General features: G+C 41.1%; 1 protein-coding gene across 1 annotated transcript; it reads right to left on the minus strand.

Moving 5' to 3' along the window:
- Positions 1-1869: 1869 nt before the first annotated feature.
- On the minus strand, positions 1870-17591 carry AS3MT (arsenite methyltransferase). Its single transcript, XM_014852094.3, has 11 exons — positions 17381-17591; positions 17164-17204; positions 16803-16930; positions 15724-15874; positions 15133-15269; positions 14350-14419; positions 13109-13190; positions 11460-11591; positions 10709-10851; positions 9394-9528; positions 1870-3615 (listed from the first exon to the last, which is right to left on the minus strand). Exons 1-11 carry the CDS (start codon positions 17574-17576, stop codon positions 3508-3510), a joined length of 1323 nt encoding a protein of 440 aa, XP_014707580.2. The 5' UTR covers positions 17577-17591; the 3' UTR covers positions 1870-3507.
- Positions 17592-18488: the final 897 nt, after the last annotated feature.

Consider the following 18488-nt stretch of genomic DNA (forward strand, 5'->3'; position numbering starts at 1 on the left):
GCTATCATGTGAAGCAATGGAGTAGCATTTTTGTCACAAGTCGATTTTCCCCTCACCTGGAGCACATCACTGCTGCAAGGCTCTGCTACAGGAAAGGAGGGGCTGGAGCGTTCTGTTGGGGAAGGGAATTGGTAAGGTCCTCAATCCAAGACAAGCAAGGCTCACTCAGCGGGGGAGGATTAAGCACAAACCTCACATTCACGTCACACTCCCATTCGCCTCAGTGGGAGTTGTGCTTACAGGAACTGCAGGCTCAGCGGCTGAACAGAGACAGGAATGAAGCTGTAAAGCTCGAGTCATAGGTTATTATTAGGATCGTATAATTCCAGCTTCATATTGGCAAAAGCGTTCATTTTTATTATCTAGGGAGATCTCCCTTCACCGGCTCTTAGGGCGGGGTCTACAAAAGAACGCTTGTTTACACCCAAATAGTGGTGCGTGTGCAGGTGAAGAAACTTGGCAAATCACAGAAGTGAGGACAGGTGCCAACAAAGTTTAGAAAATATGCTTAGCTGTTTTTGTCTTATTGACTCACAGGGTTCATAATATTCCATTGTTAGCGATCCGTGCCTAGGACAGTGCCTGGTACGTGGGAGGTACTTAATTAATATTTAGTGAATAAATGAGGGGCCGGCCCAGTGGCACAGTGGTTAAGTTTGCACTTTCTGCTTCTCAGCAGCCCGGGGTTCACCAGTTTGGATCCCGGGTGTAGACATGGCACCGCTTGGCAAAAGCCATGCTGTGGTAGGCATCCCACGTACAAAGTAGAGGAAGATGGACATGGATGTTAGCTCAGGGCCAGGCTTCCTCAGCAAAAAGAGAAGGATTGGCAGTAGTTAGCTCAGGGCTAACTAATCTTCCTCAAAAAAAAAAAAAAAGACTCAGTGAATAAATGAAAGAATGGGTGGATAGGTTCACATTCCTTGCTAGACTCATGGTGTAGACCTCCCAGCCTAACAGGGCGGCATTAGTCACAGCCTTGGCTGCTTCCTTGGAGCCATCCAAGGAAAGGCTGAGAATCAATGAGGAGCAGGTTCTGCTGCCGTCTTGGCACAAAGCCATGACCTTTTCAGCTATGCCAGGGCTGGAGGGGGGGCTGGGGTGGGGGTTCTGTTTAGGCCACTGCTGGGCCTCCCCCGGTAGGTAAGTTGAAAAGCCTCTGCAGGTTTCCGTGATTTTTAAATAAATCCTCCCCCTGTGATAATAAAGGACTGAAAATACTGTATTTGATACAATGATCCATTAAGAGAAAATCTGCTCCTTAAACATTCTTTGAAAAGGGTTTGTGGCTAGGAAGAATTAGGCCCCTGTTTCTGTGGCTCTGCTAGTATTAAGTATAATATTAAAACGTATTAAATGATTGCAGAAGGTTAACAAGCATATAATCTAGGTGGTGGGTAAATGGGTAGTCCTGACAATTCTTTACACTTTTCTGTATATTTGAAAACTGTCATAATAAAATGTTGGGGGAAAAGTCACCTGCTGCCAGAAGAGTTACAGGCAGCTTCCTGGACCACACTCTGGCAGCAAGAGAAGCATTGGTCTTTAACTGGTCCTGACATCACTTGCTGGTTGCAATCACATAGATCTAAACCAATAATCATCTAAACCAGGTGCCACACAGTCTTTCAAAGAACTTCATACAAATGAGGAAACAAAGGCACAGAGATGTTAATTTTCTCAAGGCCGAAATGCTAAGTGGCAGAGTTAAGAGGGAAAAAACCCTATCAAGCGTGGCGTCAGGTTTTTGCTCCACATCATCATTCATACTGCCTCTCACTCTTAAGGGAGAGGTATCGTCATTTATAAGGGTTGTATGTCCCTAGCTGTCTATTTCACCTGTTTTGAATATTTAAATAACGATAGCATTTTTCTGGACAAAACATGTCTACTTTAATTTTACGTTATTCAATACATATTTTTTCTAAATTCTAGGTCAAATACAATTCTTAAAATGTATATTTTTCTTGGAAAATAATGTATAAAGTATGTTATTCTTAGGAAAAGAACACTGTCAATTTCCCTATTCCAGCTCAATCTCATCACTCAACATCTTTTTGGGAGAAATGAGAGTTCAGAATGACAAATGAAACACTAATACCTCCTCCCTCTAAATTCAGAAAAGCCTAATAAACCAAATAACCAGAACACCCTCTCTTTTCATCATTTCCCCTCTAGCAGGACCACCTTATGCTCATGGATACCGAAGTACGCTTAATCCCAGCTGTACCATTCTAACGAATGCTGTCACTAAAGTAGGTAAAGACTGGGTAGATACTGAACTCTAGAACCAAGAAAGCACTGTTTAGAATCAAGGTCACTGAGATGAACAGGGCTTAAAAGATGCCACCTAGTCTTCTCCTCAGTCAGTAAGTCTGAACCCACTCAAAAATCTGAGGATTTCTGCATTTTTAACAGCTGTATTAAAAGAGGGGTCTGTCCTGTAGATTCCATTCCAATGTTTTACAAGGCCTAAAAGTTCTCATACCCCTTAATAAAAAATCTCTTGGGCCATGCTAGCTCCCCCCTGGTTCTTTTTGAGCTCAGAGCAACTGGCTGAGATTTTCATATTAAAACTCTTCATTGCGTAAAGGCTGTTATTCACAAACTGAACTCTCAGCTCCTGATGACAAGGACGTTGACTTATATATGACACATACATTTCTGGGTCCCCCAACAAAGTCTTCAACTTATTTACTCATCCTTGAAACTTTCCTTAACATTCTCAATTTCTAATGATGGAATCATCCTTGAAATATTCCTCAATCTTCTTCTTTAACTATGGAAACTAGAACTCAGTCTAATAGTTTCCTGAAAGTTTAACCAGGGCACCTGTTAAAGAAAAGCCACCTTTTTTACACCTCCTAGCTCTTCTTTCGATAATTAGCAAACTCTTTTCCTGATCCAGTTAGGATTTACCACAGATAGTCACTATGTTGTCATACATGAGGGTGAACTGAGGTTAAAGAAATTATTCATTTGTTTTCTTCATTTAATTGCAAATTTTTTTTTAAAAAAAGTGATTTAAAAGACCAGCTATCTCAAGAGCACTCCTACCAAATTTGATTTGGCAATCTTTTGGCACGACTAGCATGATGTCAGTAGGAGTCTGGTTTAATGAGAAAATATGGTGAAAAGTCCAAAAGGTGCTATGCAGGTCGGAAGAAAGACGTTTTTCCTGAGACCCTCTGTCAACTGTTATTTCTGAAAGCTTTCTCGCCCACTGGCCAAGCCTTAAGATCACGTCTCAGTTCCACTTCGGACCAGTAGGTGGCACCAGAACTTTGAATTTAGGCTAGAGAAAAACAGCTTAACTAGTCTTTAGGTGATTTGTTGTGAACTTTTAATTCATACCTTCTAAAAATGATTCATTTATTTTTATAAATGACCTAGAATAGAATTCTATGTATTCTCTCCTGTGGTTGCGCTGTGGGGAAGAGCAGGTTAAAAGACATATGTAACTCATTCCTTCGCCTCCTGCCCACTGTCTTCTGGTGAGCTGTAGTTTTAGCAGCTTTTCTTCGTGCCACAGCAGCCACTAGCAACATCAGGGGGACATCTGGACTTCATATTGTCAGACTCTTCTGCAAGCTTGAACGGATCTGTGATTACATCCTGTCAAATGGCAAATCAAAACGAAAGGATGAGTTGAAGGTGTTTTGATGGACCCAAACACTGGTGTTTCAGTTTGATTTACCCAGAAGGGAGATAGAATTTTACAATTCCTTGAGGTCATGGGAGTAACATCAGTCAGTCAGCTATAAAGGTAGCCGTCTTTTTTCTGAAGCTTCTAATCAAGTTATTATTACTTTCAAGGTAAACTTCATTTAAAGCTTTCTAAATGTAGTCCCTATTGAGCCAGGAGAGTGGATTGTCCTTTGCTTTGTGTTGTGGGAGTCCCAGTTGTATGTGCCTTTTACCCATTTAGAACTGAGATCCTGAAATGCCGAAACTTCTTCTCTTTCCTTACTCTAATCTCCAGAAACATGTGCAAGACGAGAAGCTAAGTCCCAGATCCCAGGCCCATTGTTAGCAATTGCTGATGTCCAGATGTTGAGCTTGCCAACAACAGCCAGCAAGATCTCAGGGCAGAGTAAGTGGGATTTTCAAAAGACAACATAGCAGTGTTTATTTTTCCTCCTTTCACCTCCAAATGAGATACCTCCAACAGCAGCATCAGTGGGGCCAGAGAAAAACTAGGCATAAAGGTAGGAAATCAAGAGCATGAACAAGCCCCCTTAATGATAATGAATTCATTAAACATAAATTTACACTCTTACTGTCTATTGTTGGCACTGCAAGTAGAAGAGTGTACAAGAGGGGCGCAGACCCTACATTCGTAAATGACAGTCTCACGGACCACTCCCATCGCTGCAGTCCCTTAGTGGAGGCCTTGGCCTCTCTGGCCCTCCATTTCCATCTTTCTAAAATGAAGAGGTCTGCCTGGATCTGGGCTCGCTAAGAGGCAGACTAGCATCCGCCAGGGGATTTCAAGCCTGGAAGAGGCTGGCTGTGCCGGTTGTGCTGCCAGGCCTTCCCATCCACTGGATTGCCGCCACTCAGGGCACTGGAATTCCTGGCAGGAGGAGTTAGCCTTCCCTCTTTTTCACCCAGGAAGCTTATTTTCCACACTTTTCTTCCCACTCCATGGCCTCTCCACCACTAGGAGATGGTGATACCAGTATCGCTTCCTAACTCATGCTCCCAGCCTGAAAACATCTCAAGACTTGAAGGAAATAAAACGTGGGACACCTTGATAAGCAGTCCTTTCCAGCACCAACATCCTGTGATTCTCTGAAAAGGATAAATATGAGAGGTAGTACGGCATATTGAGCAAGAATGTCCGTTCTAGAATCAGATGTAGGTTCAAAGTCACCACTTTCTAGCTGTGTGAACTTGGATTAGTAAACTAATCTCTCTGAGCCTCAGTTTCTTCATCTGTAAAATGAGGATATTAAGGGTTACTGTGAGGACTAAATGACATGGTGCCTGGAACATATTAACTGTTCAATAAAGGCTAGGTCTTCTATATCATTACTACTGTTGTTCACGTTATCACTGCCACTACTATTAACCAAAGCAAGACAGCACATAGCACAAATCCTATTTGCATCATTTCAGATGCCGCAGTGTTTTAATAATTCTTTGAATAGCAAAATATCCTTTGTCAGGATTAAAAAAGGAGGAGGAGGAGGAGAAAAAAGAAAAAGAAGGACTCTCAAAAACAGTGACTACTGAGTCAGTCCTCAGCAAGCAGCAGCCCCTTCCATTCCTTCATCGCAGCAACTGACGGGAAGACGTCTGGAGGAGCGCTCCCCGCCTGCCGCCTGCCTGCACTGCGCTCCAGGGTTTATCGTGAAGGTCTTCTACAAAACAGATATGAATGTCCTCCCCCAAGAGCCTAGGGTTCTATCTCTAGGACACACAGCTGTTTCATTCATTAAATCTTCCTTCAGCGTCAAATATTCCCATTTCAAAAAGTTGGAACTGATGGAAAGATATTGGCACATCTGCAGGCTGACAGAAACAAGGCAGAATAGAAAGGAGACTGCTGGGATAAACCAAGGCAAATATGTAGAGTGTTGCCATGGGTCTCTGAGGTCAAGAGCCCTGGGGCGCAGGCCCTGCATGCACACTAGGAGGGAACGAGAAGAGCGACACTGGGAGGAAACGGTCTTCCGCAGAAGCAAACTCATTTAACCATATTTTTTACAGCCAGAGGACACTGGAAATGCTGTGGCTGCAGGAAAGACTCCCTTTACTTGTAACTGTAATCTTCTGACAGCTTTCATAGCCAGTACTCAGGAAACCAGCTTACAGGAGAATTAGAATGATGAAAACATTTCAAAATAAACGTTGATTCCAGCCAGCAAGGTTTTGTTATCAATGAGCTCCCAAGAGTTTCAAAGTACCAATAACACGTTTGTGACATGTTTAATGGACTGAAAAGTCAGAAGTCAAATTTCTCCACTTTCCAAAAATCACCTTCTTAGAAAAACAGACGAGTAACAAAATCAGAGTGTTCAAGAATTTATAAAGCAAAGAAAGTGAATCACGCTTCAGCTCCATACTTAGCTTGAGCTTGATTCATGCTGGTAATACCAGCCAAATAAGGACGTATGAGGTTTTTTGACTCTGGGATTCTTGCCTCTTGTGTTCAGTTAATCTTTCCCAAATACAAATTTACCATTTTGGGGAGTGATCTCTAAATAAGCTTCACTCTTAAAGATTGCCCGTGAAGTAACAAAAGGAAGAGAAAAAGGCACAAGAGTTACTTGCATATCAATGTATGCTCAATGTATCCAAAATCACTACAAAATACAAGCAACAGAAAGCAAGAATTCACGGAGAAAGATGGCAGAATTTCTGAGCCCAGGAGAAAAGGCGTGTGAGAGAATGATAAAAGAGTCCTGTGAAGGGGTCAGAAGTCAAATACTTAGAACCAGTCACAAGGGACCAAGAATCTCAATAAATACAAACCCATAACTACAACTGCTTTTGTTTCTTGAGTACGTATTATGTGCCAGGCACTCGGCTAACATTTTACAAATGTTTATTACTCCATTTGATCCTCACAGCGTGAGGGAAAACAGTGATTTCTACCTCCCCATTACACATGAGGAAACAAAGTGTTCAGGGAGGTTGGGTGACATACTCAAGAACACATGTAAGTGGCAGAGCCAAGATCTGAACCTAGTCTGTCTGACTCCAAGCCTGTGTACTTAAATCCCCATCTTCCACAGCAACATCATGACCTTATTCCCCTGGGCTTCCAACATTCCGTGCCTTGGGGGCACCGCTGTTACGACTTTGGTGAGTGTTAGAAGTTCTGTCAGCCAACAGAAACTTGAAATCCATCACTAAGTCTGTTCTAAGTAATAAAATATTTTAAATTAGTGGATGGATTAATAAAATAATTATGATAGCATGAATAGTGGAAAAGGTAAAAATATGTAAGAGAGAGAAAGGCAAAGAGGGATGCTGATATACATCATAACTATCTGTCATCTTCAGAGGGTGGTTGCGAGAGAGGACATGAGATAAACTGTGATAAAATGCTTTAGAAAATGCTATGCCAATATCTCAGATACTAGAAGAATTCTAAATATGAATCCAAAATATTTTAGAAAATCATCATTTTAGAATACAGTGGAATACTGGTTCAAATGTACATTTAAGAAATTAGGATATGATAGAAATTAGCATCTCAAAGCAGTGGAGAGATGATTGAATAGATGAATAGGAAAATTTGAACTAGTGAGTATTTGGAAAAATACTCACACTCTACCTCAATATTTATGCTAAAATAAATTCCAGATGGATTAAAAATTTTAATGTGAAAAACAAAGCCATGAAATACTACAATAATCTTCATGACCTTGGATTAAGCAATAGATTCTTAGCTGTGACACCCAAAGCACAAGTAATCAAAGAAAAAAATAGATGAATTGGACTTCCTCAAAATGAAAACCTTTTGTGCATCAAAGGACAGTATCAAGAGAGTGAAAAAACAATACATAGAATGGGAGAAATTTTTGCAAATAATATAACTGATAAGTCTTCCTCAGCAAAATATACAAAGAATATACAAAGAACTCTTAACAATTCTACAATAAAAAGACAAAAAAACCAATTAAAAACTGAGCAAAAGACTTGAATAGACATTTCTCCAAAGAAAATATACAAACGGTCAGCAAGCACATGAGAAGATGTTTAACATTATTAGTCATTAGGGAAATGCAAATAAAAACCACAATGAGGTACCACTTCACACCAACTAGGATGGCTACAATAAAAACAAAATAGAAAATAACAAGTGTTGGCAAGGATGTAGGGAAATTCAAACCTTTGTAATATTGCTGGAAGGCATGTAAAAGGGTGCAGGCACTGTGGAAAATAGTTTGGTGGTTCTCCAAAAAGTTAAACATAGAATTCCCCACATGACCCAACAATTCCACTCCTAGGTATAGACCCATAAGAATGGAAAACAAGTATTCAAACGAATATAGGAAGCATATGGGCATACATGTTCACAGCAACACTACTCACAATAGCCAAAAAGTGGAAACAATCTAAACATCTATCAGCTGATGAATGGATAACCAAACGTGATATATCCATACAATGGAATATTAGTCAGCCATAAAAAAGGAATGAAGTACTGATATATGGATAAACTTTGAAATATTGAGTAAAATAAGCTAGACACAAAAGGTTACATGGTGTGTGATTCTACTTATATGAAATGTCCAGAATAGGCAAATCCAGAGACAGAAAGCAAATGAGTTATTGCCAGGGGACGGGGAGAGGGCAGATGACTGCTTAATGGGTATGGGGTTTCTTTTCGTGCTGATGAAAGTTTTCTGGAACTACAGAGTGATGATGGTTGCACAACCTTGTAAATGAACTAAAAGCCATGAAATTGTACACATTAAAATGGTTAAAATAGTGAATTTTATGTTATGTGTATGTTACCTCAATTTTAAAAAGTACTAAAAGAAAATACAGGTAAATTTGTGATGTTCATATGGAGCAGGGCTTTCTAATCATAACATCAGAGGCAGAAGCCATACAGGAAATGACTACCTGTCCATCAAAATCGAAAATGTCTATTCGGGGGGGAAAAAAGCAAATAAAAAGATAAATGACATGCTGAGAAAAAATGTTTTCAAGATGTAATAGACAGTCTCTTATAGAGCAATAAAAGGCAAACAAAAAAATGGTTAAAGGAATTATATAGCAAGTCCACAATGGATGAACTATAAATGGTCAATAAATGCAAATGCATTTATTAAATTAAATTATTAAATGCAATAAATGGTCAAAAAATGCAATCAATGCAAAAACTGCCAAAGTTCAATATATGCAAAACAAAACAACACTATTTTCTATTGGACAAGCAAAGATTTTAAAAAATAATACCCAATATTAGTAAGATGCAGGGAAAAGGCGTTCTCATACCTTGCAGGTAGGCGTGTAGACTGGTAAATCCTTCTGGAGGGTAATTTGACTATCTCTATTAAAAGGCTTAAGAATATGTATATAATTTGAACAATTTTTTCCACGGTGGCTCTTACCTTTTTTGTATCTGGACCCCTTTGAGAATCTGATGAAAGTAACAAACACCTTCCCGAGAAAATACACATATACACACACAATTTTAAGTGGTTCCTAGGGGCCCTGAAGTCCACTCATGGGTGTTCAGAGTTAGGACTGAAAAAATGAAGTTATGAAATTAATTCAAATCATTTTATAGATGCAAATATGCTAGAAACAATTTATGACAGCCAACTAAAAGAATGATTTGTTTCCTGCTTTAGTAGTCTGTGGCAAGCATCATGATTTTGTAAATGGTTCTCTGTTTGAAGGTAGGGAATTGAAAGCCAAACAAACCTTTGATTCTAAAGCAGAACAACCTCCACATGTTGGCAACTTCTCTCCAATTGGTGTGATGAGAAAATCTTGAGCAAATCGTGAATTCTTCAAGATAGCTGCTGTTTCTTCATCCACTTCAACAATTTCGCCTTCCTGAAGGGCAGCAGGGAAACACATATTAAGAAATGCCACTTTAGGGGCCAGCCCGGTGGTGCAGCGGTTAAGTTCGCACATTTGCTTTGGCGACCCGGGGTTCGCCAGTTTGGATCCTGGTGTGGACATGGCACCGCTTGGCAAGCCATGCTGTGGTAGGCGTCCTACATATTAAGTAGAGGAAGATGGGCACGGATGTTAGCTCAGGGCCAGTCTTCCTCAGCAAAAAAAGAGGAGGATTGGCAGCAGATGTTAGCTCAGGGCTAATCTTCCTCAAAAAAAAAAATGTTTTTTGGAAAGCCACTAGAGCAGAGCGATGGTTTCAAAGGCCCTTCCCACTGCAATGCTGTGACTCTACTGCGTACATCGAGGGGCAGCGTATCGGTGCAAAAACATTCATGGTTCTACCGCACCAGGGACTATTTCAGAAATCTGAAGACACTATTGGACCAAAAAATCAGTAGAAGGAAACAGGAAGTCCTTCCACCTTTGGGACAAATAACAACTATATCTTCTATTTACTAAGTTCCCAGCATACACCAATGTTTTGCTATATTATTGCTAATCTTTAGAGAAATTCTGCAAAGTAAGTATTATCATCCCTAGTTTTACAGTGGAGCAAACTGTATCGCCAACAATTTTGGTGAGTTATTCAAGTTTACCCAAGTAATAAATGCAAAGCCAGAACTTTAACCTAGGTATCTATTCCAAAGCCTGTACTTTTCCATTTGAGAAAACAAAGTCTACTCTACAAAGAGTAGTAGAAATTCAACGTGTCATCATGAAACACTATCAGTTCCTTAATTCCGTGATACAATGCAACAACTGAAATACCGTTAGGCAGTACTCCTGTTCTTTCCCATCCTGCTTCTCTATAATCCATTAATCTGAGGTCTGAATGATGCTTCTCATAAAAGATTTTCTTAGGTGTGATAATGGTATTGTGGCTTAGGAGAATATTTTATTCTTAGGAGATGCAGGCTGAAATACTTAAGGATAAAATGTCATGAGGTCAGCAACTTACTTTTGATGATTCAGCAAAAGCATATATACAGACACACACAAATACACATACACCCCAACACCAGAAAAGTGAGAAGCGATACAAGATTAAGAAAAGGTACCCAGACCAAAGGCAAGAGCAGAAAGAATGCCAGAAGTCATGGAAGTTTTAATTTACCTTAAATGTGAAATTTGCATCAAATATTAGTTCTTTTTTGTGTCCTGTGATTCCTCCATTATAAATAACTTGGCATCGTTTGGCGGGTTCTGTCTTAAGGAGTTTGAAGAGGCGAAATGTTGCAGAAACAAAACGACAGTTACCTAAAACCAGAATTTAGTCATGGTTCATCTCCAGCACTCGAACAGCTATTGGTATGCTCAGTTGAAGAAGAGCGTACACATAATAAGGATGATGTTCTTCTTTGTGTGCCATCAATTATCTTTCTGGGCACTTCACTCTATTTACTGAATAACTTCAAAGTACTTTATTAAATACCAAACTTTGGGAGGTTGCTATTAAACAGGAGACAAGATGGAGATTTCCAGATGACACAAAGTCTCCCTCATGAGATTCACTCAGTAGACACTTGCTAATCACCAAGTCTGAACCATTTGGGCTGTAGTTATAATACTCCCTGCCGTTCTTTCTTTCTTTCTTCTTCTTCTTTGTTTTTTTGGTGCAGAAGATTGGCCCTGAGCTAACATCTGTTGCCAATCTTCTTCTTTTTGTTTGAGGACGATTATGCCTGAGCTAACATCCATGCCAACCTTCCTCAATTTGTATATGGGACGCCGCCACAGCATGGCTTGATGAGCAGTGTGTAGGTCTGCACCCGGGATCCAAACCCACAAACCCTGGGCGGCTGAAGCAGAGCATGCAAACTTAACCACTACACCACCAGGCCAGCCCCCTTGCCATTGTTCCTTACCGATCACTCTTTCTACTTCCTTGTTTTGAACTGTAATGAGACTGGCAGTGACCAAACGTGGTGGGCAGAACCCAATTTTTTGGGCAAGGATGGCAAGGTCCTTCCAGTACAAAGCACCACCCAGACACTCACCTAAAAAACAAAAAATCACAGACCAACGAATATCACTACGTATGAAGGAAATTACTCTTCTATATAATTGATTAGGATGTGGTTTTAGTTAAAACATAGGTCCTAGAAATAGAAGAAGGACCTGAGTGTCACCCCAAGGTCTAGAAAGTCATGGTCAAAAGTAATGCTAGTTAATGCTAGTAATGTCTCTAGCTAGCTAAGTATGCTAGTTAACAGTTTCTGGGAACCATTCTTCAGGACAGTAACTAATGTAGTGGTTTCACCCAGCTGGGATCATAATATTCATGTATGTATGAGGTCACATTCTGAAAAGTTACAAAGCTGTGTGAGTAAAAAAGCATGAAAGAGAAATTACAAAATTGTCCTTTAGTCCAGATTAATCTCATAATGATCTGCTAGTAGAATAATAACTACTACTAATATTCACAAGGCATTTTACAGTTTTTTAATTTATTACATCAACAAATTATAAACAACCTAAATTATCACCAATAGAGAAATGGCCAGATATGGTACAGTACAGCTGTACAATACAGTTGTATAACACATTTAAAACATGTTTCAAAAAATTTTAGGCTTAGGAAATATGCTAAATAAAATTAGAATACTAAATTCTATATATAGCATGCTACCAATTTTTAATTTTTTTTTAAAGATTTTATTTTTCCTTTTTCTCCCCAAAGCCCCCCAGTACATATATTTTTTTTTCAGTTGTGGGTCCTTCTAGTTGTGGCATGTGGGATGCTGCCTCAGCATGGCCTGATGAGCGGTGCCATGTCGGTGCCCAGGATTTGAACCAGCGAAACCCTGGACCACAGAAGCAGAGCACTCGAACTTAACCACTCAGCCATGGGGCCGGCCCCACTACCAATTTTATTATACACACACACAGAAAAAAAAGCTGCAAGGATGTATGTCAAAATGTTAAAGAGGTTATTGCTGGCTTATGTGATTAGTAGTAACTTTTTCTTTTTCTTTTTGTATTTTTCAACTTTTTAACAATATCCATTTATTATTGGATAATAAGAAAAAAGCTATAATACATTTTAAAAGTAAGAACTTCTGATTTCATAGTCAGAGTGATCACATGCATGCATTTATCTCCTCCAACTCCCAAAGACTCCATTAAAATGACAATACAGGAATAAACAACATGATAATGACGAGAACATAAGCAGATTAGGGGGCATCAGTTCTGGACCAGTTGCCCTTATTTCCACACTACAGTTTTCAGAGTATTTTTCACATTCTTTGTCTCATTTAATCTTCATAACAGCCTTTTAAGGCAGATTGTATTATTATCCACATCTTACAATTTGGAAAACAATGATTCAAAGCGATTAATTAAATTCTCCAAGGTCATAACACTTTTGAGCGGCAGAGGAGGACTGGAACCTAAGCCTCCTGACCTAATCTCGAGTGTTCCCACATCACAAAGCCTCCTCCCGGATGGTGGCAGAGTGGGGCTCTGAACACCAACAAGAATCTGCCTTAAAACAAAAGAGAAAAACACCTACCCCATAAAACTTTGTGCGTCCTGATTTCTTCTGGCAATTCAAGGCTAGCATAGACGTCACTGAAATATAGCTCTCCACCATGCTGAAACAGCAGAATTAGTCCAAACAAGGTTAAAGATTACATTAGTCCCAGATAGCAAAGGAAGAAATGAGGGGATAAAATCCATTTCAAAAACCAACGTAAGTGCTCGAGCTGAACAGCTGTCTCCCTGGTTACAACCAAGAGCCAAGGGCCAAGGTAGTTTTCAGTGCCCTCTCCAACAGGTAATAAGATAGCTCTCCAAGAGTGTCTCTCTCCTATATGAAGATACTTAGGTTACCTAAACTTTTAGCCAATACAAACCAAATGCAGCCCCAGAATTTTTAGCCGATACAAACCAAATGCAGACCCAGGTCGTAATTAATGGAAGTAGTAAGTAGTATTCATAAACTATTCTCCCTTAAAAATTATATAACTTTTTGTAATGCTTATTTACTTTTATAATAACACATATTTTTAACATTGTCCTTCAAATCTCAGGCATATGAGTGATCAGGAATTTTGAGATTTATTCAGCTAATTTCAAGAGCATGGAGGTCTAGATTATATGGCAATGTCTCTACTCTTTACAAGTACATCTTGGTGAAGATAGTGAGCTGGTCTACAAAATGGCATACTAATTAAGACATTATTAAATCGATTCTACATAGACATTCCTGTTTGATCTCTATGACAGCCTTGTAAACAAAGGATCTCACAATATCTTCTACCATGAAGATACCCATCTCATTATACATATAAAGGGTGTGGAGCTCCTGCAAGTTTTCCTTTTAGAAAGTAGTTAATGTAAAAGTTCCATCTTCTTTAACTTCCCAAAGCTCTGGAATCTTGACAGATATGAACTAAGTAGCCCTGAGAAACACTGTTCGAGCTAGAAGAGTATATTCATAGCAACATTTAGTAGTCAGTCCAAAGGTCCCTGAAGCTCTGCAGACGCTATCCTAGAATCAGGTACAGCAGCAAACAGGAGGAGAGACAGTCAATAAAACAAATATTGTAACATGTTCAATGACAATCAGACTCTCACACTTACTGCCTTTTGCAACCTGAGAGGAAAAGGAATCCATATGTAGGGTATTTCTGCCACGCCCCTTTTGTGCCACCTCTTTTTAATTCAGGGAATAAATGAAGAGAGTTTGAGCTCGGAGCTCACAGGACCAAGAACAGGACAGACCCCATCTCGTGTCCCTCTTCCCCTCACCTTTAGCACTCGGTATACCTCCTTCAGCACTTCTTGTTTATCAGGCACGAGGTTAATGACACAATTTGATCTAAACAGGAACAGATGGAATGTCAAGCGAATCTGCACACTGCTCAGAGATCTCCAAATCCTTTCAGTCCCTCGAGATGGCTCCCACCATTTCTCAAAGCTACACCATTCTTCCTGCCTCCTTCCTCTCTTCCCCACATTCAACTTCTTCCCAAGGTGAGGGAGATAGGCAGAGTGTTCAAAATCTCAAGAAACTGTTAGCAAGTTTGAGTATGCAGAAAAAAATATCAGGCATGCTTCTTATTTGTTTATGCCCTGATGCTCGCTGTGCAACAAAATGACCTGGGACCAGATGCCTACTGCACAAGGCATCTCTTATATAAGCCACAGGTAAACAGGCTAAGTTCTTCAAGGCTGATTTGGGCATTATTTGACAACAACAACTCAAAGGAAAAAGAGAAATCCAGAATCTGATAATTTGCCAACATGCTATAATCGAATAATATTAAAGATAGCAGGTCAGTGTCTATTGTAAGAGCAGACTTTGTGGTCTCGCTTGTCTTCGGGACTCATTGGTTTATGGTTAAGTTTAAAATAAGTTCTCTCTTGGGCTGGTATGTTCTATGGCCAGTGGGCCCAGACCAGCCCCCTCCCTTTCTTAAGTCATGCTAAGTTTAGGTTAACACTCTGAGTGTCAACTCAGCAAAAAGTGATGACATTTGTGTGTCCAATAGGATATGGGCTATATTCATACAAGTAAGGATATAGACCTACATAATGATATCGTAACTCTCATTCTTGATTCCAGCCTCTCCCAACTTCTCTATGTAGCCATGAATAAAAGTCACATTGGGCACCTGGAAGCCATATTTTTCCATGTGATATCCAATATACTTTTTGGCCACTTCTACCTAAGGGAAGAAAAATATAGATTTGATAATCATCATTTCGTTAAAATACACTACTTTTTTCCTAAAGTTTTCCTATTACTAGTGGAATATATTTCCACTAGACTAGGACAACTCAATGGGGGCGTAAACTCCCTGCTTGATACGTGGGTTCTGCTTGAATAAACTCTTCAATTAATAACACAATCTTGCAGGATAGGTAGCAGAAGGCAGGAAAAGATCAAACTCCTTTGGGTCATCATGATATTCATACATCAGATCAAACTTCTGACTCTGTGTTCTTTCAGAAGAGTCCCTAATTGTCAAAGTTCTCAGCCTCCAGGGCAGAAAGCACTAGCAGCACAAAGGAGCATTGCCTTCTGAAGTTATCCTTGAAGAGTCACAAAGAAAACAACTTTATCTCTAAAAGAATGCTTCTGAGAAACGTTTTCTCTTTGTCCTCCAACCATTGCCTTACCTGACCTTCTGTCATGTCTATTCCAGTGACATGTCCCTTCTCGCCAACCAGCTGACTAAGTGCATAGCAATCTCTGCCACTTCCACTACCAAGGTCCAAAATCCAGCAGTTTTCCAAACACTCGGGGATGACCAGACCACAGCCATAATACCTGGAAAATAGAAAATACGCATGCACAGACCTTTCCTCTCTAGAGATTAGATGTAGAACCACTAAATCTAAGTCCTTCCTCCCTCCCTCCCTCCTTTCCTTCCTTCCTTCATCATTCGTTACATTTCCATTTTGGTGTTTAGTCTCCTCCACTAAATTGGAAGCTGCATGAACGCTGAGACTACCTGCTTTGTGTACCATTGTATTGCTGGGCACTGCGCCCGCTACTTAGACCAATAAGCCATCTAAAATATTTGTTGAATAAATACATGTAGGCATTAGCTGAGCATCTAATGCAGGTGCAGGATTGTGCTAGTTATTGAAGAAAAAATGTCAGACAAGATTTCTGTCCCCTAGGCATATTTAACTGGAGTGGTAAAACAGAAGCACAGAAAACATTTTCCATGATTTACCGACAAACTGAGCAGCACAGGCAGTAAGTGCTGCAGTGGTTTTGGGAAGGGGGTGCTCAAGGATTGGAGAAGGCTTGGCAAGGTAGATAGGACATCAGTGAGGTGTTGGGTGAGCAGGATTTGGAAGGTAGAAAGGAGAGAGGGAAGGCATCCCAGATTGGTAACTGTGTGCTAGGAAGGCAGAAATCATCTTGGTAGTGCTGGCGGCAGGAGGAAGGGAAAGGTCTGACTAGTGCATCAGAGGGAGCCAAGGTTGTTCAGGAAGGGAGGGTCAAACTACTGGACAGTCTTGAAGGTCAGGTCCAAGGAGTGTAAATGTATCCTGTGAGTACAGGGGGGTGGGGAGGGTCATTGGAAGTTCTTAAACAGAGCGGTGCTGTGATTTAGGAGTTTTATGATAGACAAGTCCAGCCGGATGGATTCGAGGAGACGGGTTAATTGCCTAGTGACTGGCATTACTATGTCTGGAGGAAGCTGCTGTCTGGGGTCTTTTAAGGGCAGCACAGGGCACTCTACCTCAAGGCTACTTCCTCGTGTACATTCTGCAGGGCTTCCTGGATGTGCTTGGGGACCGGCCTGGTTGAGGTGACACAGGCATTGGTCTGGAGGTCCGCTGCTTTCTTCAGCACCTGCCCATAGTAGGTCTGACCCCGGACCAAGGGCAAGGCAAGGGGTGAGAAAAGGAGAGCTGGAGCTGGTGCCCTTGGGGCCAAGAGTCCCATGTGCGCCACCGTCCCCACCCCCACCCATCCAGGCCTGGCCGGGCTTTGCTCCCTGGAGGGTCTAAGTCCAGACTCAGCCCTGCCCCCGCCGCAGGGGTCCCGGGGGTGGGGGGCCCGGGCTCCACCTCGGCCTTTCTGGGTCCTATCGCTCTCACCTGCACGTCCTTCCAGATCTCGGCGTCGCGGGGGGCGGCCACTGCCAGGAAGGGGAAAGGTAGCTGAAAGGCGAGGTGCTGAGCCCGGGGCTGGGGGAAGGGGTGTGCGGGACACAGGGTGGTTAGGAGGCGGGCGGCAGGCCGGGAGCGCTGGTGGTGGAGGCGGGGACGGGAGAAGGCTGGGGGCCTGCTCTGGGGGCCAGGGCGGCACACTCACTGTCTCCTCGATCTCGGGACTCCAGGACTTGGGCACCCCGCAGCCTGCTCCCGAGGCCGAGCGCGCCCGAGGCCCCGCCCCAGGGCAGGCAGGCCGGATCCCTCCCCGGGGTGCGGGAGATGCCGCCACTTCCAGCCCAGCGCCCCAGCGCTGTCCCACCACGCCGCACTTCTGGCCTTGCCAGACCCAATGTCATCTTAGCTGTCTTTAGTCTTTCCAGCTAGGAAGAGGATATCCCTATTAATGAGCATCTTCCTTCATTGCACACTGTGATTTTCATTTTATAAATCTCGTATTCTGACTTAAATGAACACCCACAAATACAAAGATTTTTGCCCCTTTTTGGAATGAAATCACCTTTTCTCAATCTACTTTTTAAGGTCAGGTTTATTGAAACGTAGTTTACATTCACTAAAACGCACTTTTCTTTAGTGTACTGTTCTGTGAATTCTGAAAAATATATACACCACCACAAAACGCTTCTCTCCCCAAAAAGTTTCTGCATTTCCCTTTGTAGTAAATTGCCTCTCCCTACCTCCAGCTTCTAAACAATCATAGATCTGTTCTCCCTGCTCTTCCAAAATGTCGTAGAGATGGAATCATACAGTGTGTTGCCGTTCTCAGTCTATTTTGAATTGTATTTAGGAAAGCAACTTGGCTAAGTTAATTTTTAACTTCTAGTAATTTTTGGTCAATTCCCTTGTGTCTTCTAGGTATTGTCGTTTCATCTCACAGAAAGGTTTTTTTAAAAAAATTTTTTTTCCACCTCTATATTTGTATATCCTATTTCCTTTTGTGGTTGTAATTAAGCATTTCTATTCATTAGGCTAGTAAGGAGATATGGGGTTCCAAGTGAAAGGATATTTAAATGAAAGATTTACTAAATTATACTCATTTTCCAATCTCATCTGCCAATAATGATCTTCCCTGATGTCAATTAGTTGTTGTTAAATGTTAATAGGAGGGTGTTGTATTTTTATTTTAAACAAATTAAACCCATGGAAACAATCCTTGTTGGAATGTTTTTATAGGTTAGAATATTTCCAGCTATTAAGTGTGCAAAAATGAGTGTTTTTACAGGTTTCAGTTTTTTGGCAGTCATATAATG

Source organism: Equus asinus, chromosome 2, assembly GCF_041296235.1.
Source record: "Equus asinus isolate D_3611 breed Donkey chromosome 2, EquAss-T2T_v2, whole genome shotgun sequence".
Classification (NCBI taxonomy): domain Eukaryota; kingdom Metazoa; phylum Chordata; class Mammalia; order Perissodactyla; family Equidae; genus Equus; species Equus asinus.